The sequence below is a fragment of the Erithacus rubecula genome (genome assembly GCF_903797595.1).
Source record: "Erithacus rubecula genome assembly, chromosome: 8".
Classification (NCBI taxonomy): domain Eukaryota; kingdom Metazoa; phylum Chordata; class Aves; order Passeriformes; family Muscicapidae; genus Erithacus; species Erithacus rubecula.
The window spans coordinates 10730189-10754119 of NC_136659.1; the positions used below are offsets into that span (position 1 = coordinate 10730189).

Below are 23931 nucleotides of genomic sequence, written 5' to 3' on the forward strand. Positions count from 1 at the left end.
TGCTGAGCTAAAGCACACATTTGGAATCAACAAGTCTTTCCTCTGTGAACAAAAGAAAAGTAGTATATTTTAGCCAAGAAGAAGACTCCACTTCTTTAAATGCACATAAAATGTATTTCCCTCGGAACAGATTTACCTCATTCTGTATAGGGTTTTATTTTATGGGTGGGCCTGGGCTTTGTTGATTTGGATTTCTTCGTTTCATGGCAATTAGTTGCAGAACACCTTAAGATGCATTGCTAGAATGACTGCTCAGCAAATAGCACTTTGCATCTTATTGTAAAATATTCAAACACTCAGCCCAAACAAATGGTGTCTGTAATAAAAATACTGCCATATTTCTTCATTTGTACTAGAACAAATCCATTTTATTTGTTCATTCTATGTTTTAGTGTCATAGGTCTCTTAGAAAAGATAATTTATAATTCCTCATGCAATTAGATATGAAATTAAGTTGTCTTACTCTGCAGAAGAATTTATAATGAAGAGACCAGGTTCAACCAGTTCCACGGAAAATATTTTGATAGCATCAAAAAAGAAAGCATAAAGATCTTTAGTGTTTTAACAAATTAACACATGCCTTTTGGGTAAATTACTGTACATGCTGTTAATCTTTTAATTAGGTTCTCCATTTCATATACGCATTTATGGTAGGAAGGATTTTTAGTGATCAGAAACTGCAAATGTATGATCTATATATGCTATGATCTTTTAATAGCTATATCAAAAAAGTAAACAACCCCACCCCCTAAAGGAACCCAAGCAGGTGCAGTCCTTTATTTGAAAGTGTCACAATAAAATATTAATAAATCTCTATTAATATTACCAACAAAATACCACTCTTCATTTTATTACTCAAACAAATACATCTTTCAGATTGAGAAAAGTAAGACTTGTTTTCCACAGTTATGCCACAGAAAAGGAAACTTTAACGTTTGTAATGCATGTAGCTTTTAGACCCATCACCAGCATTTAAAAATATATAATTGATGTTATCTATATACATGGATATATAAATAGTGAGGTTTGAAGCACATTCTATGGTAGCATTTCACGAAATGCCAATTTTCTCATGCTGACTGCCACATAATACTGCCTAAGCATCTCCTTCCAGGATCTTGAAAAAATATAGTATTATCTCTAGCTCATTATTTGATAGAATTTTTCCTCAAGCATTTGGTCCATTCTCAGTTTCAATACAAGATAAACACTTTTTTCCCCCCACAGACTATTTCATAGAATCTATAGCTGGTGCCGAAGAAAAACGCACTGAGAAAGGCAGACAAATTGCCATCAGTTAACGATCCCTATGCCAAGGGACATTTTTAGCATGGTGTTGTCCCTGTAAAAGCAGGAATTATCTACTAGCTACGCCACAGAAATGATTTTTGTTAGAAAAAGGAAAAGGGCCAAAATGTGGCTAAGCAGCAAATATATTATAAAAACACAGTATGAAAGCAATTTAGCTGTGAATTCTGACTGGCACATGCATCCTCCTCCTAGCTTACTTGTTTGAATTTAACTCTTTGTTGGTAACTTGGAAACAGACAGGTGAAGACAAAGGTGCTGCATATATAAAACAGTATGGGAACTAAAAACAGAATAAAATACAGACCACAGATCCCAAGGCTATTCTAGCTTTATTGACAGTCACTTCATTCTAGAAACATTATTTTTCATTTGGAGTAAGGTTGAAAGTAAAATTGCCCATAAATACACAGTGAAAAATGCCCCAATCTCATCTCATCCAACATCATGCAATTCCTTCTTTTAATCATACCTCTATAAACATATATTCTTTTAAACTGTCTGGATAAAACAAAGGTTTTTACCGGCCAAAAGACAGAGTACTAGCAATTCTCCACAAGCCTGCCACCAGTAAAGCAAGGAAGAGACACACACTCTGAACAATCAGGTAGCTCAACAGATGGGAGGAGGGTACATGCACCCACTTCTCTCAGACACAGCTTGAATTTGAACCCTCATCTGTACTCGCCGAGTGGGTTTCCAGTGAGCAGGATAGTAGGTAAAAGAAGGTCACTAATAGCATTGTCTTTTGCTCATCCTTCCCCATTCTATTCCATTAAATGTAGCCATTTAATCTGCTGCAGACCCCCAATGACAAACAATGCAGGAGGGCAGATTGTCCTTGTAAAATTCAACCAGTATGAAAGGACCCAAGCATCAAATACAGTTGCTGATTGACAGCTTCATTTATATTCCAATAAGGACCAGGAGGATTAAAGCCAGGTCCTTTCTACAATGCTCACGTACAGCAGTGAGAAAACATCTGAACTGACCCTTTGCTGTCAGTGCCAGGAGGATGTCTCCTGAAGAGACAGAAAACATGGAATAGGGGGTCAGTGTGTTGGCCTCTCTTTTGCTTTTCTAAACTAGGAAACACTTTCTGTTTAGCCTCCTCAGATTTTCTACACCTACTTTGTTATGCTTTCAGTTTAAAAACAAAATTGTTTTCATGCTTAGCTTGTCTACATGGTTAAAGGAGACTGAGAAGTATTGCTTTACACGACAAGCTTGCCAGAAGCCCTGGAGCCAAGCACCTTTGCTCTCCACAGGCTCAAACCAATTTCCCCAAACACGAGCAGCAAGATCCAGAGCGGGGCACTGATGATAAAGGGACTCCAGACAGACCAGCCAGCAGAAAGAGCTCTGCCTTCTCTCCAGCAGAACAGCCATTATAAATGCTGCACAGGGAAACTACACCCAAGGCCAACCAGGGATTCTGAAAGGTGGGATTTACTTCTAAACAGGCAGAAGCCGATGTGAGGGATGTGCCCTACCTCAGGTTAAAGAAATAAGCGGCTGGGGGTGGGCTCGGCTTTGTGTGCCTGCAGGGAAAGCAGATTGGGCAGGGCAATCTGCAGCTGGGGAAAAAAAAAAAAAAAAAAAAAAAAGAAAGCCCTTCACGCCACTGGGTTAAAATGCTGCTTCCCTTATCTAGAGGAGGGAATGGAGAAAAAAATAAAAATCAGCAGATAATATTTTTTAAAATCTAAAAAAGAAAAGAGAAAAAAAAAAAGGACGGGAAAAAAAACCCACCCTAACATGTTGACCATCACCAAGCTTTGCTCTGCTCATCCCACTGAATGTTTAAATATTTAGCTTGTAAGTTAACAGGCTGTTAACTGCACCTCATTTTCCTTCCTTGGACAGAGGAAGACCTAGCCCAACCTAATTTATTTCCATTTAAAGAGAGCACTGCTTCCTTATCAGATTCGTGAAGAAGGAAAGAAAATGAAACAACAGAATTTTATTTTCAATAAAGAACATTTCTCAGTTTTACTCAAAACCATTACAAATGACAAACAAATGACACACACACACCACTGCAACAGGTTCACTGGAGCCCGCGGAGCCGCCACCAAAACACGACGTGCTCCAAAGCACCCGACACCAAAGTCCCTTTACAGGTATGCGGGGTCTCACAGGGAGAAGGATGAAAGGGTGTCTCACTGGAACAACCAAAGCCCTTTGTGTCCACTCTGCTCCCTCCTTTCCCCCGTCCCCTCTCCTGCTTACGAGCCTGCTGTGCTCAGTCACGGACCGCAAATGAGACGGAAAGCAGCGTCAGAAGTGCTGAGCTGTTCAGGACTACCTTTACTTACCCTCCTTTAAGCTGTTCAAACACTAATAAATTACCCATTTACTTACACTGCCCAGATGTTTGCCATCTAGAAAAATAGATTATTATTTGTAGAACGTTTTGTTCCTTCACAGAATCCTGTAAATAATATATTGGGATCAGAACGTCAATACCACACACGCTAACTTTTGTACGCCAGTTTGGGTGGGGGGGTGACAGGGGAGAAAAGAAAAGGAAAGACAGACACTTCCTGACCACTAGTCAGAAATTAAGAACTTTCAAAAACTCTGATATTCACTGGAGTTCATGCTGTTGGGAAAATAAGGATATTTAAAATAACAGCACAGAGAATAAGGATGACAAGTAATCTCAGACTAATTCATTAATTTAATTCTGAGCTTTTGCTTCCACATATATATATTATACTTTTACACATTTGCAAGCATGTGCACGTATAAAATGTGTGTGTACTAAAGTATAAATATATCATATGCGTTTATATATATAAACCAAAGTAAAACTTAAAATATATTCCATTTAGGTATCTAAAAATATAACATTCTAACATTTCTTTGTATGTCACATTTTCCATAAAAAATGCAATGCTAATTTTAGCAAAGCCTACAAATATAAGAAGCATCAATCTTTGTTGCTTCTTTTACTTTTTACATACGATTTCTTAAGAGTTCTGAGGAATTCTTAAAGAGAATTCTAGGGCTTTAATTGAAATGGCATTAGATGCTGAACCTTTAACAACAGTGTCTTTCAACCCCATGTCCATTATGCACAGAAATGCCTATCAAAACCCACAAAGAACGAAGAGGTTTTCAATATTCTCATTAAATTGTGACTTTCTCTCATAGTTCCAGCTAATTGAATTTCACTTACAGTTGTCATGAAGTTTTGCAGGGTAGACAAAACAGTGATTTGCTGGTAAATGATGTATATAGGGAGAGAAATAAATATTTGAGAAGCTCTTAGCCCTCTTTCTTCAAACATCAGGGAGAAAGACAAAGAGTGCAACTCAAGCAATGAACAGTTCAAGAAGGAGCAGCTTTCACAAGGAAAACTTTGATCTGGATGGCTGAGTATCACTGCAAGAAATCCTGTCTGCTTAGCAATCTCAGACAAGTTGTCAGGGAATTGCTTTGCAGAGTTTACTGCAAGATGTCAGTACTAACCAGACCCCTCACACATAATACTATCAAATTATTTGATCTGGGCCTTTCATAATGCCACCTGCAAAACTGCAGAGAAGAAAGAAGAGTTTATCCATTAGAAATATCCCCGGCAGAGGCAAGGGGAACAAAGGGGATTACTAAAGGTAAGAAGCTGTTAATTAGGGCTGATGTAAAACTGAACCGATGAAAAGAGATGTGAAGAGGGCTGGGTGGGTTTTTTCCATTTCTCTTGGGGCGTTTTGTTTTAAATCTTATTGGTTTAGCAGGGTGAGAATAGTCCGTGTCAAAAGAGTTTGAGCTCAGAGAAATACAGTGGCTTTCCATGGACTGACAACGCCGTTAGGTGAGACCAACACGCTGTCTCTGTTAAAATGAAAAAGTCAAATGCAGTAGTAAGGAGTGGCAGGAAGTGACCCATTATTTAGCTAGTTGATTACTGTATCATCTTGTTATTAAAAGGTATTGTATCACCAATGTCTCACCTATTTATTAAACTCCTCTCACTAGAAGATCTTTGATCACATGAATAGGGAGTCGCAACTCAGACACAAGTGACAGTGGGCTGAGGGGTCAGAAGATTGCAGTTTATAGCAACCTTGTCATTCATTACACATTATTCACATGAGAAACCTGAACTCAGATTTCGTCTCATTTTTCTCCTACTGCTACCTTGCTCTTGCGTAGAAAATAGCATATCCCAGCTACAGCAAACTTGGCTGTACACACCAAGCACAGTTCAGGGTTTACCACACTGTACCTTTCTTGATACAGAAATATAAAACCAGCTTGTGCGTGTGTGTTCAATACAGCCCCCAGCTGGTATGTTCTCCCTTTACCTGACATTCAGTTGGAAGCTATTGTGATTTTAAAAACAGATGGGAATCTTTCGCAGGATCTTTCCTTACAAATAATCTGCTCAGGTCCTTCCAATTGCCTCAGAGCCCTACCCTCTTCTACTAGCTTAGGCAAATCTATTCTCTCATCGGTATTTACACCCTTCAAATATTTGTACACGTGGTTATAATCCCATAAGGGGCAAGATGGGCATGCTGCTCTCACAAAGGCTAGTCTGAGTGAAGGAGCAAAGCACTCTGGCTGCCACATTCTTACACACAGCAGCCTGGGGCTTGGACTGATTCACTGAACACCACCATATCGCATAGACCTGGTCTGTGCTTTGAAGAAATTCTAAAACACAGGCCACAAGTGCAAGGGGCCTCCAATTAACAGCAGAGAGCAGGACTAAGTTCACACATTTTAACCCTTGAAGAAAATTAACAACACTTGCAGTCTGGGTTATTTCCCGCCCCAGCCACATGCACTATCAATCCAGCAAAGAGCTCCTGTCTGTCTGTGCCTTGGTTTCCTTCCAACACAGTCAGGAGAGCCACCTTTCTCTCTTACTGCAGCTCATTGCAAAGACAGCTCCATTACTGCTCCAGAACACAGCTCTCTGTAGAAGCACTGAAGCCAAGCTGTCCTGTGGCTGCAAGGAGTATCAGAGCTTCACAGTCCAGGCAGCTTGAGTAGGACTGGAGTAGGTCCTGAGGTACCTCTGGGTGTCAGCCACTCTGGCCAGGCAATGATCGGCCCAAGAGAATTCTCCTCTTTCCCACTCCGGTGTAGCAAGGCTAACAGGGCTGAACTGTCTAATCTCTGCTCACTGAGCCACAGTCCCCACAGAGCATCACTCACCTCCATATCCAGCTATTACAACTCCACACTGCAAGGCAAGATACCTAAAATCTTGTTCCTTTCTTGTTCTTCCCCATTGACCACTGCTAACCCTTCCTTCCAGCCTTCCACTTTGGACCCCACTCCCTCACCCCCAGCTCTTTGCAAACAGAGGTCTTCCCCCCTCTCCAGTCTATAGACAGCATTAGAAGAAACACCTCTGATACAGAAATGCAAGGCACTGCCTCTTGCAATGGCCCTGCTCAAAGTAAGGCATTGCTCAAGAACCGGAGCTTGACAATCTCTACAGAGACAGGAATGGGAAGGATCTCTTGCTCTGTGTTAATTTCCCTCTGCTGTTTTCTTACTCCTCTTCCTGTTGAACTTGACATCTGAGCACCATTTCAGTCTTCTGTACACCCCTTTCCTTGTCAGGCTCACCCACAGCAACTAACTCAAGCAACCATCCTGTCAGTGCCTGGCTAAAGCTGTTCCCAGAGAGCAGTCAGGGCAGGCACTCCACACTGCCCTGCCAATACACGCAGCTCAAGTACCTGAGATGAGAAGGCAAACTCCATTTCAATGACCCATGGAGCTCTGCTGACTTCTGCAGACAATGCACATCAGTTCTATGGACACTCACAAGAGCTAACAAGGAACTGGTCAAAAGAAAAACATATATCCACAGGAAATCACACTATTTTCTTTTTCACACGGATTCTAAGAAAGTAGACACTAAAAGCATCAAACTAACACTATTCTTCTTCCACCCCACGCTGAGGAGGGAATCAGCTTTCACAGCAGGTCCCAAAGCCACAGGACTGCACGCAGGGTACACCAGATTGCAGCTACTTTCATACTACTTTGGTCCCAGCACTGAGCACTGTGTATTCTATGTACCTCCTACCAGTTCCATTCTCTTGCACAGGCCTGTTAGAATACCTTACCCACAAGAAAGAATTTTCATCAGGGCACATAAATTTTATTAAACTACATATAGAACAGGTGCCCCTTTAAAGTATGACTCTCTTCCTCTCTAAAAGACACATGTAGCAGGTTCCCTACTGTCAGGTGCAGACTCAAGTGATGAAAGAAAAATACATAAATGTTTATTAAACCTTTGTTGCCATTTACACCACCAACTTTCACACCCCAGTGCCAAGCTGTTAACGAATTCCCATGCTGTTCCAGAAGATATTTCACAGCTCCTGTCAGAAAAGGGAAGTTTCATGAGGGCAGCACTCACTGGAAAAGTCTCTGCTCCCACCACCATCAACAAAAAATCATAACCAGCTGTTCCTGGATAAATGTGTCCTGCTCAACCCGTGTGGGAATAAAGAGCTTCTTCCAGGGAGGCATGGGGCTACCTTCATGTACACCTCCTGATACATTTTTGTCTCAACACTGTTTGTGCTAAGACATATCCATTCACCTAGCAACCAGGAATAAAAATGATCCATACCAAGCCCAGTGACCACAAGCCAGTACACGAGGCTCAGGCCAGGTGGCCGCGGTGTGTGCGCGTTACAGCTCAAACGCTCGGACACAGCATCACCTCCTCGGGGAGCTCTGCAGCTCCAGGCTGCAGCCCAGGCTGGCAGCCCTACAGCAGGGCCCCTCAGGAGGGCATATACCACCTACCACTCTGTGCCATGTTTGCTTCCTGCCAGCCAGGCTCCGCTGTGCTGCTGTACAGCTGGGAAGCCACACACCAACTCGAGCCTCGGCAGCTCTGCAGGGCTGCCACGGGGAACCGCAGCGAAGGTGGTGTGAAATCCTACGGCAATTCTCTCTGCTGCCACAGCTCTTCTTTCCCCCATAACTAGCTCTTCTATCTGCCACAGAAGACCCTGCTCTAAAAAGAACAGGCAAAGGCATGATGCTTCTTGCAGGATGAAGTGAAACTGCCATTCCACTCAGTCATTAAAAAAAGACTGGGGTGAAATGAAATACTTTCCCAGCTCAAAAGGTGACAATTGTTACACGCCAAGAAACAGCTTAGACAGTTTTTACAACTCCAAAGCTTTGACAAACTTCGTTTTTTGTCCCTGGAGGATACGGAGACACATACTCGTGTCACTTTCGCAGAGCATGACGCTCAGAGTATTTTGAAAAATGCACCTGAGGACCTTTAACTTCTCATGCAGATCCTGTAATTTAGTTGACCATAAAAAAGAACGAAGTGACCATTTACTAAAATGTTTTGCTAATGGAAATCAATTCCAAGCAGACAGAACAGAAGTAGACTTGCCCTACAATCATAATGAAGAAAGTAAATAGCCTTATTTTCCCCACCTTTTTAACACCAGAAAGTTGTGTTCCCAAATAAATCCTTATAATAGCAATTTAGTAGCATGCTTTTGTCAACCCTACTTAACAAATTAGGACCCTATATTCTATAAAATTTCGCATTAAACAGAACAATTTCAGAAATCTATTGCCTGTCTCTGCCTGTACCTCACCCCTCAGCTTACAGACAGAGAGCACAGAGGCAAGATACTACAGAACATGCTGCATACTTCAGCTTCATATCTCAAGATTGGCATGGCCTGCAGTATTTGATCAAGACGTATAAAAGACATTGGTGGACTGGCCCTTCACTGAAGGTAAATAACTTAACCAAGAGATTTGTTTGCTGATGGATCTTTAAGGTATTTTCTGTCATTCTAAGTATTGTACCATGTGATGTTGCCTAGAGGAATGTAATTGCTACCTAAAGACGAAAATACTTTAGGTGATTTTTTTAGGCTAAATGCAATAATTAGAGATTCAACTTCTATTTTCCAGTGGAGTTCTTCAAGCAGCACACCAAATGACAAATCAGTATCTGAACCTGCTCATTATTAAAGCTCAAAAATGCAGTGGCCATTTCCTCCTTGCACAGTGACTAATTTCCTTCATGAGTCAATCTGTCTCCTCCTCTCCATTCTCACAACAGAGGGATGCCACAAAAGCAAGGTTCCCCCAGGTGAGATGCTCAGCCAGTGTGGGTCACTGCACTGGATGACATGCCCCGTTGGAGCAGGTTTTCTGCAAAGCCCATTCCCCTTCAGAAGTGCCAAGAATCAAATCTTGGCCACCTAATGCAGCATGTTCCACATGTTAGCTCACAACATGTTGAGCAACTGTGTTAACTGAGATGGATAGTGCTGTCAAACAGAAAGCTGGCTCACCAGGATGGAAACAGTGGGATATGCTGACCTTTTACACTCAGGAAAAAAGAGTCCCTAAGATGACACAAAGCATTTCATATTAAAAACCAGAACAAATACCTTCTTGCAGGGCTTTTACTACAATATTGTATAAATAAACACATGTACATAAACTCTGCCTGTATGAAGAATCTGAGCCTCTCTCACAGAGCAGAGTCTGACAGAGGAAATGAATCATTATCACCCTGCTTGGAAAGAAGTTTGCACAAGGAGCCCATGAGATTAACCACTACCTGGAACTCCTGGATTCAACACCACCATTGCTCCTTTTGTTCCCACATTCAAATACCTAACTATACAAAACAACCCAAATCAATAGAAAAAATTCAAATCCCCAGGCAAATTGCTATTAAAAATCCCTAAGTGTGCACAGGTTTTATTGGTGATATGGAGATAAAACAAACTTACAGGCTTCTCATCCAAAAGAATAAGCACTGAAATAACCTGTTCAGTATAAAAAAGCCTCTTGAAATTTCAAGTTCATTCTGGAAAGATTTTTCTCAACCCACCACCTCCTGCCCATCTCCCTCAAGATTACGATTTTAGGTTTGGGCTTTTTTAAGCTTATATTTTGGGTAGAGAGAGGAAAGCTTTGTTTATTTTAAGATTTTGCTGCTAACAGAGAATTATCTCTGAGTGGAAGGGACTATAGAGCTTTACAAAGGGTTTTGCAGCAATATAGTAGGTAAGTGAAAACAGAAATCAGCCTGCACATTTAGTCCTACAACTATTTGGCATAAAAACAACGTGTATATATATATATGTAACCATTATCTACATTATTTTATCTAATGTAAAAAATGAAAGACTACAATACGCTGTTCAAAACTGCCCAGATACAAAGAGGAATACTGGATACCATCCAGCTGTACACCTAAAGGTTCTATCTTCTGTGCTGACTTTCTCAAAGCAGCAACCTGCCTCATAGTACAGAACAAGTGTGTCATGAATATCCTGACTGATCATTATCACCAGATTTCACACGTCAGCAAGATCTAGTTAATGCTTTCTAGGCAGGCTAAAAATGTAGGGCTTGTTGTACACCTAGTTTAGGATTAAGCAATTAACACAACTGATATAAACACTTCCAAGATTTGCCACCCATTTTCTTACATCAAACAACCTCAGGTTCTGTCTTCTGCAGTGCAGAGAAGTGAGAAAAAAAACTATTGAATACCTTGTGCCTGAGCTGCAGAACTGTGGGAATACCCCAGAGCCAGGAGCGCTGTCTCCACCAGCTGGCTAAAGAGCACATCTTTGCGAACCAGAACGAACTCAGCATGCTCTTCTCGATTATCGTATTCAAGAGAGGCGTCTGACTGCTCCACCACACAAAAGACTGGAATCATCAAACCTACATGGAAAAAAACACCAAAAAAGAAACCAACAAAGAATCAATAAGAGGAACAAGAACTGTGTCACACATCTCTGATTGAACTTGTAAATTAACACACCTCCTAGAAGACTCATCGTAAGTGGAAATCTGCCACTCTTCCTTGTGGGATAACTTTTGTTTTCTTTCCAAGGAAAATACTGAAGTCTCATCACTTGACTCATTTAAAAACCACACTAAAAGCTCTAGAGAATACAGTTCAGGAACAGAATCATAGCCAGCAGGAAGATGAACAAGATTTCCTAATAAGACTTTTTCAACATTGCAATTTTCTACAGTTCCATGAATAGTCCCTATTTCTTTCAGGTCATTTCTCCACATTCAGACATACGAAACCCTGACACATAAATGCCATTTCTGCTTCTCTCTACACAGTGAGCTTATGGAGAAATCAGCAGAGGCTGATCCCCTTGAGGGACCCTGGGATATTTGTGCATTTTCAGACCAGGGCCAGTCTTCTCACTGTACAAGGAAAATACTCTTGAATTGATTTTGTTGAAAATTATAATCATGTGTTGGCAGCTGATGGTCACTGAGACCCAGAGAGACCTATGGCTGTCTTTCTGCTGCATCCATGAAAAGTGTGAGAACAATTCTTTTGGAAAAAGGATCAAGGATGAGGAGGAACCACATAAGTGGAAAACTTAGGGGGTGGTCTGGATTCAATTTTGTTGTGTTTTATTGTAAATCTACATTTGTGGTTACAGGATCAAGTTATCTATGACATTAGATAAATTGTGAGGCATGAACTTAAAGGGATTCAATACTACAGGCAGTAGTGAAACGTGCCAATTTGCAGGGAACAGCTCTACAGTGCATTCCCAGAAGGAAGAGGGAACAGACGGAAAACCTACAGAGCTGCACGGCCATTTCCACCACCTGCTACAGACTAGTCTACTTCTAGTCACAGACATTTTTTAACTGGTTACATACAACCCGTTAGTCCCTAGGTAAACGAGAAAATATTGGTGCAGAGAACAATCTCAGCCTAAAGCAGTTTTCCAAATGTGCCATCTAAGGCTGTCAATGTCACCGGCAAGTTCACCTCTAAATCTTGTTCTTCAGTATTAAATACAATAATTTTCAATGGACAATAACTGCAAAAAAAGGCTGGGTATGTTTACGAATTTCAGAGAAAGACACATTTTAGTTGTCCTTTACAAAATCTATTAAATATTTATGAGCTACCGTCAGTAGATTCAAAACCTAGTATCTACAAACCAAGAGCTGTACATGCCTTCAGAGGAGTCACTCTGCCCTGAAATAAATAGTCATACTAGTATCTGCTAAGGAACTTAAATACTTTTTTGTCTTGAATTTCGAGAGACTAGATCTACTTTAAAATATATTTTAGATACACAATTCTCAGTTAGTGACTTATCTAGCACAGAGTGGCTCTCAATTTGACATTCTAACTGTAGGAGCTACACAGTACAAAATCCACTTGATGTGTTTCAGTTCTTTGTTTTAAAACACATCTCAAAGTAACATGAAAGAAGGTTACAGCATTACACTGATACCGCTCCCTCTTCACTGCTTGATTCTGGGTTAAACTGATGCATTTTGCAAGATCAAGCAGCCAAATTCTAAAGTATAGTGGAAAAAAAAAAAAAAAAAACCTCAGTGAAAAAAAATCTCTAGGTGCCTTCCTGAAGAGACAGCATGAGTGATCATGTTCCTCTGGAATCAGTGACAAAATTTCTTTTCTTATCAGAGATTGGAATTTGAATTCTATTTGTCCATACACCATTTAGTTAAAATGAAAGTAAGTCTCTTTAAGTGACAAACTTGCAGTCCTGTCGAACATACAGGCTGTCACAATACTTTTGATGGGGCTATTAATGTCTTAGCAAAAGATTAAGATAATTGGCCAAATGCTGAGGCTGTAATATCAGTTGCATAAATTACATTTTGGCAAGACAGAAAAAGTGGTGAAGCAAACCGATAAAAGGGATGTCACACTGTCTTTTATGCTCCTAAAGGATGCTTTCTTTATCATACAACAGTCTCTCCTTTTCAGCACAGAAGCTTCACCTATTCTCTGCACTCATACTTTACTGTTTGAGTACAAACAGAATCTCAAATGCTAGGATGGATGCCATACATACTACCACTTTATGGATAGCACAAAGGACCCCACACGACTCCTGCCTATGATGACTTTCCTGCCCCTTCCCACTGCCCATGCTTGCAGCAATCCTGCTAAAGAAAAAACACCTCTGAACTCAGTGACCCAGAGTAATTGATGATAAGCTGCTATTAGTACCTTAAAAACAGAGAGCAAAGGGCAGGTTACCACATCGGTCATTACTAACCCATTCTCATGCGTCTCACTATAGCACCCAGAATCTTAATACTGATTTTAAAAATGAAACAAAAAGCAACAGTAATCAAACTTATTTCCAAGCCAATCTCACTCCAAGGAAGTTTCAACTGCTTTGCTCTCTATTTCACTTTAGAGAGTTAAACTGTTGTATCTCCAAACTTACTACATCAAACTCCTGTTTCCTAATGTTATCTGAAAATAAATACACTTTCAGTATGTTGGAATCAAAAGAAAAAACATCTGCTGACGCCAACATGCTCTTTACATGCTGATATACACCATGGCTTGCTCCTACATGCATATATTACACCTCCAGCTCGCTACAGGGCCCTTAGAGAAGAGCAATACAAGTTAGTCACTACTCACTGTCATTCCAGTTGAAGAACTTGGAGCAGTACTCAGAGAGCTGCAGACCAAGCATCCATAATAGTCTCCCATGCGGTGCTACTGCAGCACAAGCCAGCCTTACTCATAAATCCTGGAACTCCTCACTCTTTCCCTAACGAGCCATCAGCCAGAATCGCTGTCATCCTCCCTCGCTGCGCACACGCACGGAGCGGGCTGAGGTGCCCCGGCACTGAACTCGTGTGCACTCCTCTCCCAGCTCTACAGAGGCTGCAGGAGTGATGCTGCACAGCTCATGCTACATGACACACGGCACTGCTTTTCACACAGGGTGAAAACAAGGAGTTTTCCGAGGGCTAAAAAGGAAAGAGCTTGTTTCCTTAAAGGACAAACACAATGCTAGAACACACACGCAAAATGTTACCAGTGATCGCAAATCGTCCTAAAGGCTTTTTGTCCTGGATTTTGATTAACCTAACTGACTCATGAACAGCTCTTTCATGCTTCCTGCAGAGCTCTGACCCCATATAGATGGCATCTGCATAAAATGTCAGGGCAGCATAAACCAAGATCTACAGAAAGGCTTTTATAAGGACATCTGTACACAGCAAGAATTCCATCTAACCAACGAAAGAGAGCAGTGAAAAACCATTTCCACTATTACCCCAAAGAAGAGGATGGTTAGCAGCAACCAGTACCTCTGTATAACACACACATTTAAAGCACATCAGAGATGAGTTTTAAGCTCTGCTGATGCTTTTACAAAGAAGCTGCAACATACAGAGTCTCTGAAAACACATTTGCATTTTTTGCCAAGACTCTTACAAGGGGCAGAGAAATTAAGAAGAAATTAAGTATCTATCAAAGAGGCCAAATGTACATTTTCTCCTCCTTGTCCATTTTAATCTATAGTTTTATTTCACTGGGAAGTAATCAATTCTTCAAAAATGAAGGAAAGATAAATAGATATTCACAGGAGAAGCGAAAACCCAAGATACTGTGCTGCATAAAGCATTCATTTCTGTGAAAAAAACTTAGAGCCAGTTAAAAGTATTATCAATCTGCAATCATACAGCTCCCTGGAAAACATTTTCACTTGTAAGACTTCCAAAAGCTGCAGATTTCTAGTGACAAACTAGAAGGAAGAGAAGAAAGCAGTTATTAAGAAGTCCTGCATTGTTTCTTTAGTTCATTTGCAAATAATACTTTGTACAGCAAATGCTTTTTTAAGTAACAGATGTGATGCTATTAGCACTCGACTTCTATGCATGCTCTGCTTGCACAGAAGCATCACAGGCAGAGAGCTCTTACAGCCACCCACCTCTCCAGTCATTAAAAAGGGAGCAGTGCTTTTGTGTCCTAATAAGTATAAAATGAAGATCAACCAGAAAGAAAAAGCACCAATAAAATTCACGTCTTTTTAGATTAAAATCTCTTTCCATCAGGTCAAGTTTTGAGTCCCATCAAGGTGTTATTTAATTTTATCTAATTTGAACAATTTCCAAACATCAGGATGATTAATTTCAACAGCATGGTGTTATGGAAAGATTTACTGTACTAGGGTTGTCTAGCAGGGAATTAATAAAGAAGCCAGTTCTTTGCCCTGAGTAACATGAGGTTTTAAGACTTCCCAGATTTCTACTGGGAATACTTCACAGCACAAGCATGTTTTCTTCTGGGAGTGAAGCCCACCAAAATTATTAAAAACTGAGATCAAATGGTGGTGTCAAACCCAAAGGAAATCATTCTACAGTGGAGAGATTTTTATCAAGTGAAGAAAGTGGAAAATGAAGTTGTTGTTGTTGCTGTTATGCTTTGGGTTTTAGGTTTTGTTTGTTGGCTATTTTTTTGTTTTGTTTTAAACAGAACACAGACACACATGCAGAGTAATCTTCCTCAAAGACAAAGCAAATTTCTATGGTTTGGAGTTCAAAAAATAGGACATCTACTTGAAAATTCATAATCTACTTTATGTAGAAAACATTCTCCCTAGCGGAAACTGCAACATGGATCACTCTCTAAGCTGGTCTTTCCACCACAGAGGGGAAAGAAAAAAAAAATCTAGGCAATAGCAAGAGCAGAATCCACAAATGCTTATTTCCACAACTAATGAACACTGAAGTACAAGCAACTTTGGCCGGACTTCTAAGATGAGACCCTTACTCTACAATAGAAACTAAGAAGTCCAATTAGCAAAGCATGGGTTGTCTTGAGGAAATTATCTAGATAAAGATTCCATATATTTAACAATAAAGCATGCTTCCACAACTGGCAGTAACAACAGCAAGCAATCAAATTACAAACATTTCCTAAAACCTAATCTGCTTCTGTTTTTTCTTTAGAGAGAGACCTTTGTCTAGCAAAGGCAGTCAAAGGAAAACAGTCCATTTATTTATTTCTCTCTGCACTGCAGTAGAGCTGACCTTACATACACAGATTTGGCATTTTAACTGTCTTTCCCTTTCTTCTAAACAAATTTGAAAAATGAACCTAAACTGAGAAAAATGCTTTAAAAGGCAGAAATCGGCACAGGAGTGGTTTGTCAGTTCTCCTTTTCACATCCTGTAGCTCTAATTGAAAAGGCAGAAGCCAATTCAGTTTGACAGCTTTCAGTTATACACAAACACCTGAAATCTGCAGTGAAGATTCCATCCCACATTCCGAAGTCTAACACAGGTCCGAATTTCCTTCCTGAAAAACTTAACCCCACCACCAAAGTTAATTAAAAAAAAAAAAAAAAGAAAAGGAAAAGTGAAGCTTTAAAGCCTCAGCATGCCACATTTTCAAAACAGTGTAAACTGCAAATCCTGAAGCTATCAGAAATTAAAATCTAGTTCACATGCTAATAATCAAGAGGTTTCTATTAAAGATTTGACTAGCTGAACAAACATAAAACCAGAGAATCATTTTGGTTGGGAAAGACCTTTAAGATCACATGTAACAAAGAAGATAAATTCATAAATAGAAAAATCGATTGTGCTCCAAACTGTGGGTATTTTGTCCTGTTGGATGGGGCTTTTTCAAAAGGAAAGATATCAAACAATATTTGGGAAAAAAAAGTGTTTTTTTATAAATGTCAACACCAATTTTGTTTAAATAACAGCATAGCTGTAACTGATGATGATGTGAGATCTTCTCCAGAAAATCCTGCAGAGTACAGCTGAGTGCTGCAGATGCAGGAGATACAAGCACAGGCTAAACAAGCACAATCACACCGCTTCCACAGGGCCACACATACACGACTATTCGCGCTCAAGAAGGATGTGGCTTGAGGCAGATCCCAGGTTCAGCCCATGGCAATGTAATTCTGTGATAAGGTGGAAGAGACAGAGCTCCCTCATTTCAGAAAGCATTAGGTATGTCCATTAAGGCTCACTTTCAAGTTACACCATAAATTATGAATACAATTAAATCGGACAGAATATAACTTGTTAGCACTTAACTTATTTACAATAAATGCTTGGTTTGGGAAAATGGACTGTATTTTAGCCTTTTACTTATCAAGCACCAGCTTGTCTCATTAGAAAGCTGAGAATTCTTTGACTGTAAATCTTTTTTAATGGGGACTGAAGGAATGACTTTGCAGTTGTTTGTCACTAACCACTCGGAACCACGTGAAGAAAGCTGTGTGCACGCACTGACAGCGGCCAGCGGGAAATCGCTGTCAAACGCAGGAGACTGTACCAAGATCTTTGCAACTGTACAGTCCTATGCAGCATCAAGCACCTCATTACAGCAAAAGGTTTGGTTTAAAAACAAGGACCCTGCTTTCTGCTAATCCTCTGCTCTCCAGTGTGTTCTAGACAAAATGCAAGATATCTGATTTTGCATATAAGCAGTAATGTGATGCTGTTAAACTCCTACTCTTCATGGGTTTATATGCCTGCTGCAAATAATTTGTTCCAGGATGCAATTTGGTAAAGAAGAGTTCAGTCCACAGATGATTTTAATACAATGTTTGCCAAAGAAACAAAATCATGTTAAATAACATTACATTGTAGAATTTTTCTTCTTAGGAGGGACAGAGGAAGTAAAACTAAGGACAATATCTTTCTACTCCTTCTCGGCTATTTTTTCTGGCTTTACATATTCAATAAATCTGTAGGCAGGAAATGCATTTCTACATTTTATATTTCAGCCAATGGCAAATGCAAACCACAAGGTATTATTTACATCTTTCTTCAGCTTCCAGTCCTTTCTGTGGCTTCAGTCTCCCAGCCATCGCAGCTATCCTGGATCTCAGGAAGTCTTATAAATAAGTCACTACCATCTCTGCAGATGTCCTCTGCTTCTGACAGCTTAACTACCCAAAGAATTCTTCTCCTAGCTGAAATAACAGCCTTACTGTTTAACACAAAATATTTCAGGCCACTATCCTACCACAGAAACATATTATGAAACTCATAACTTGATTTGATAATGCTTGAATTTCTAAAAAAAAATGTTATAAAAGACATATTTAGAGCATGTGCTGTGACAAACAAGAAATGAGAAAGAGAAGAACACCAAGCATTTACCTCTGGCTCAGCCTCCCCTGCAGCAGGTCTGGGACAGAAGTGTTACTTGCAGGAGATGATGCCTTTTCTTAGTCAAAGTCAATCAGCTGTTTCTGGTAACAAATCCCCTTTGCTAAACCAGTTGCACTAACTCAGCCCAAAGTTTGAATCTGTCACACCAGTTGAGTTCACAGAGTAGGAACAGGAACAGCCCCACTGGGGCTTTGTGCCACCCTGTTAGCCCAGGGACAGCACGCACAGGGCAGCCAGGAGGCAAGAGCAATTAAACAGGAGAATAAAGCACTTCCACCTCTCCAATTAAACAAGCAAAATTGAGAGCAATGATAGCCCAGAGCTGAAAATACTGCTTTGAGGGAGCCCGAGTGACAAGGCAGCACCAACAGCTGCCTAGGCTGCTTCAGCAGAAAGCTCAGCCCCCCTTGCCACAGCCCCCCACAACATGCAGGAATCCTGTGGGATACCAGCAGCATGCTGTCCACCAGAATCACACACACAGACCTTCCAGTCCATGGAACAGAATCACAGGATCAGTTAGGTTGAAGAAGAACACTTTGAGTCCAACTATGCCCATCGAAAAGAAAAAGACACTATATAGCTACATTTTTCCTAAATACAACATCTTAGTTGTTTCAATTTGTTTCCTCAGTTATAAAAGAAGAAAAAAATACTCCACAGCCATAGTTTATAATTGAACTAAATGGAAAATATACTCCTTTCACTCAAGATCAGTGGAATGAACACTTGTAAAATCAGATTACTTTTTGCTAAGAAATCATCTTATGCCATTAATTTCCTATAAGTTTTAGGTTTTTGTTTCTTTAACTTAAAAACAAGTATAAGGTTCATGAGGGGTTTTCAGTTTGGGGGACTACCTTCTCTTTTCTTTTCTCTGGAAAATGTAACAGAACTTGCCTAAAGGGCTAAGATTCTCTATGCCAAGTTCCACCTAAAATTATTTTTAATGACCAACATTTTTAAACCCTGAAAACTGGAACCACTAATAAGCCCTTAAATTCAGTGGTGCTAGCAGATGCCACCATATTATGTAATTTTGGAAGCAAAAAAACATCTTCTAGCAAAAGCATTTTAATGAAGGTTCTATTAACTAGTCTCCTGGTACTGGGGTAAGTCCCCTGGAATGCAACAGAAAAGCTTTCATAGCTGGTCTGAGGTTTTATTTCTGGAGAAGTTCTGAAGACCATACTCGAGCCTATTTTGGGGTCTCCACTGGGACCCACCAGCAAGTTCTCTTCTCCTTAATGTCCATCCCTCTGTGAACCACTCCCTGGCAAGAAAAGCAAATCTTATCACCCCTTCTCCGTGTTACAAGATAAATATCTGCTAACCTACACCTCTGTCTCCAAGCCCCTTGCAGGCTCCAACATTGAGACAAGCTGAATTATCTGCAACCACTGTAACCACTGCCCCCTTCCCTCATATCTTATAGATACTGGCAGCACTAGAAAACCTCATTTCAAAGTGACAACGTGAACAGATAGGGAAGAACCGGCGACGAGCAGAAGTTACAAGTGTGCATGCAAGAGGAAAAACCACAATAAACTCTCTGAATAAAAGTGGTCGAATTCAATGGTAACTGATGAAGCTCTTCACCCTGCTTCACCTTCAGCAAGGGTAAGGGTATTGCTACAGCAATGTCATTACTAGATGGTATTTTTCTGGTAGAAAGAGACCACAAATCTTCATCACATCTTCAGCAGGAAAATAAGCGGAGGAAACAATCACAAATAAGAAAATGTAGAAGCCATTCTGCCCTCCAGAAGGAGAAAACTTCCACCTCTGCCTCCCTTTTCACCAGTCAGTAGAGAGCCTTCAGACAGTCTGTACCTACAGTCCATTATGGGAGAGCAACCAGCCTCTAGGGCTTGTTACTTACAACTCCAATCTTTCACCCCTTGTGGACAGAGGGCAACTTCTGAGCAGCCTTCTCTTGTATTGTCTTACAGCAGAGTTGTGGGGGAACCACTCTATAAACATAAGATCACACATTTAACAGCTGTCAGTTTGAACATTACTCCCTTAGGAATATTTACATTTATTGGCCAGCAGGTCACATTAATCTAATGGGTTTAATAACTATCAGATTTCTATCAAACAAGACAATAGGTGAAGGAACAAAAGTTAAGATACATTCTCTTTCTCAGGTATGCACTGTACACTTCATCCAGTTAGGAATATTTTGGGGCAAGAGTAAAAGGGTAGGTGAAAAGACCTATCTATAGGCTGACCTACTGTGTGTGGATTCACTTGCCAAGGGTCAGCAACGCTTTTGGGGCTCAACAAGCTGAATTGCTATATTGTTATGGTACACAGAACTACACCAAAGAATTAGATACTACTGCTAGTGCAAATACATGTGCTCACTGAGAGGTGTTAGCCAAAGAACACAGATTACATCTGTGCTCCAAAGGCCAAACTGGCTCCCAGTTCACTTCTGGATGCCATTCCAAATGTTGATTTACAAAGCTGTATGATACAGGGCTAGAGCCAAGACTACTGTAGCAAGACTCTCTCTGCCCGTGTAGGATACAGCAGAAAGGACATTTCCACTCATGGCTCTAGGAGTCGGAGAAAACGGAGGGCCAGGACCCCTTTGGCCTTCAACTACAGTTTGGTAGCTTTTGCAAGAGGCACACATATGCACGGCCCATTGGCACAGGGCCTTTCTGCCTTTTGGGTTTTAATCTGAACCCTGAGATAGTGAGGTAGCTAAAGGGCCAGAGCAAAATCAGTCCCAGGTAATGAAGTCTTAGACACTCTTATTTGTATTCATGTCTACAGATTTGAAGAAGGCACAAAAAACCAAAACATCCCCCTTACATGAAGTAGCACAGCTGTTCATTTTGAAAGAGACGAAGTCATTTTTACTACTTTCTATCTCTCCATGGCATTCTCTTAAGCTCATCTAGCTGGGAGGTCAATATGACACTGTGATCATATTAATGTCAATTAATATTAATATTATATTAATGTCAAGACCTTCATTATGACAGACCCATTCCTGTCAAGCAATACAGCTACTTACTGCACACTTGCTCACAGGAGCCCATACAACGTCTACTACCCAGACTTGTAGCTTGAGAAACAAACTACTTTTTAAAAAAGGAAAATTTAAAAAAAAAAAGCTCACACTTCTGTTACTCTGCATTTTCTCTAAGTCTAAAAATTGGTAGCATGTATGACAGGTCCACCTCATTTTTCTTAATGATGTTTTTATTATTCTTTCACTCAATTAAAACAGAAATGGATATTGCATCTTCTGACTGTATAATTGTTATTGTAATCTGTTTTCGATCACTGCTTGGGAAATGGGTCCAAAACAACATAAACTATCCACAGCCTCAGAACACAAGTCATTTTCTTTTACTACAATACTTAAAGAGACATCTATCATGTTGCTCCGCTATCATGTTTGTATTATGGCAAAGAAGTTATTTGTAAGTTGGGAAAAGACATTATGAAAATCACCTTTTACTCCAAAGTACTGTATAACTCATAATTTATAACTACATTTCTTAATAACCATTCAAAATAATAAGGCTGGAAATTGTACACATCTGATTTTAATATATAAATAATGGAAATGCATATAAACCAAAATATGTTCAAAATATGAATTTATATTACTCTCAAAAAAATAGGCTGGTTATAGCTTCAAAAATAACATGCTTCATTTCCAATATATGCCTGTCAGTTAAATTTATGGCAAAACATTTTCCAGGAGTTTAGATTACCAAGATGGTAAATACTTCTTTGCAAGTTTCCTCACTTATCTAAAGCTTTTATCCAAATGCTGACGAAGTCAGCAACTTTTCAAGAGTGAAGTGTTGGTGATACCCAAGTAAAGACACACTTATCCAGTCCCTTTTCAACATTACAAATAGAACGGAACAGCTGAGACAGAGACAAAGTAACCTTGTGGCTGTATGCAGCCATACAAATCATGCTTTTGATATAAAAAACTCCCCTCCTGACATTTCATGCCAGGTTTAGTACCTTTGAAAAGATTTGCTGTCAATAGTGTGTCTTTTCATCTCAGTGTGTGTCTTCAGGGAACAAATGAGGGAGCACGTATAAGTGGAAGACATTTCTACTGCATTCTGAAAACGCAGTGGGTATATGGTTATCTCAAGAGATGCTGCAGATTCATATAAAATAGTGTCTGACAGGTATTAATATTTTTCTGATCTTCTTTACCTTGCTGACATTGCTACTAACACGGTACAGTTGTGCACAATTTTTTTAATATTGCACATCCACCTGATAGGACATCAATTAGAGCGCATCGACTAAACATTTTTAGCAAGAAAATTAGCCAGATAATTTTCTATTTAGAAAACAAGTCATTTTTGCTTAGACTCTTATCTAGAGCTACCTGTCCTTCAAGTTCTTTCTGTTCCCTTCATACAGCTTCTAAAAATAATGACAACCTTTTTTCCAAACATCACTGCATGAAACACCAATAACCATTCAGCATTTGATAAGAAATTGAAAGTATATCTTGAGCTCAGACACAGTATTCCTGCCCTAGCATTCAGCTTACCACAACACTGATGCAGGGCTCACACTTCATTTTTTAAACAAACTGTAAATTCTTAGCACAGTTTTATTCTAAGTAGAAGTGCTTCATGGAAGGAGGTTTTACGTAAGTCCTCAGATATCAGCAACACCAACTTTCACACCTTCAAAATTCAAAGTAAGAATTACACTTAAAAAACCCAAAGCAAAACACAACACTAACTAACCAACAAAACAAACAAACAAAACCTTTCAAATATCCTTCATACGAGTTTTTCAATGTCAGCAGCCCTAAACTGCTAATAGACAAATGCCAAAAACTTGTGTCTTTGTAAATCTTCAAGGGACACTTGCAGAGCTAGCAAATATTTAAAAAGAGAAAAACAAAACAACAAAAAATACTATTTCATGGTTTGTTTGTTTGTTGTTTTTTTTTTTTTTTTTAAAGTTCCCTGAAATAGAAGAAATAACACTGGAAATATGAAGTATTTTTTCCCTTACCAATATTTGAATCAATGCAAATGGAGACGGGGACAAAATATACTCAACAGCTGCAGTAAGTTCTTTCATACAAAGCACAGGAACTCTGGATTAAAAAAAAAAATCCCTAACTATAGAATAGTGACAATATGGACAACATGCCTAGCTGGCTGAGAATGTATCACACATTAAAGCAGTCAACACTTGGGTACAGCCATGAGAACCTCAACTAGATGGGTTAACAACTGCCCCAAATAAAATGGCAAAGAGCATTTTCTGTCTTTCACACCACTAATCAATGTAAACTCATTTGTCTGCAGCCCTGTAGCAGAGATGCTGCTGGATGAGCATTCTGCAACAAGTACAAAGCTTCTTGGAGGGCAATTTTTTTTAGTATCGCTGGAGGCTAGAAAACATTTCTCAAAAGCCATCAAATACTCAGCTGCCCTTTGTCTGCTGTGACTATTTCTTACATCTGCACTAGTGACACATGCCACCGTGGGGACTGATGCAGCTGACCCTGGCAATTGGTACAGTAGGAAGCAATTACCACGAGGTGGTTTTTCAGAGTGAGGAAGGGCTCTGGCTCCTTGCTCGGCACAGCGGGCTGGATTCAAAGCCACTCCGAGCTTTAAAAGGACAGCACGCTCCTTCTGTAGTTAC

General features: G+C 40.0%; 1 protein-coding gene across 3 annotated transcripts in view; it reads right to left on the minus strand.

The window, feature by feature from the left end:
* SATB2 (SATB homeobox 2) overlaps nucleotides 1–23931 on the minus strand; it is a 127537-nt gene that overhangs the window by 95942 nt on the left and 7664 nt on the right. For all 3 annotated transcript variants that reach the window (XM_079311373.1, XM_079311372.1, XM_079311374.1), the window contains one exon: nucleotides 10849–11025. In XM_079311373.1, the coding sequence (XP_079167499.1) occupies nucleotides 10849–11025 (177 nt within the window). The remainder of the gene's footprint in view (nucleotides 1–10848; nucleotides 11026–23931) is intronic.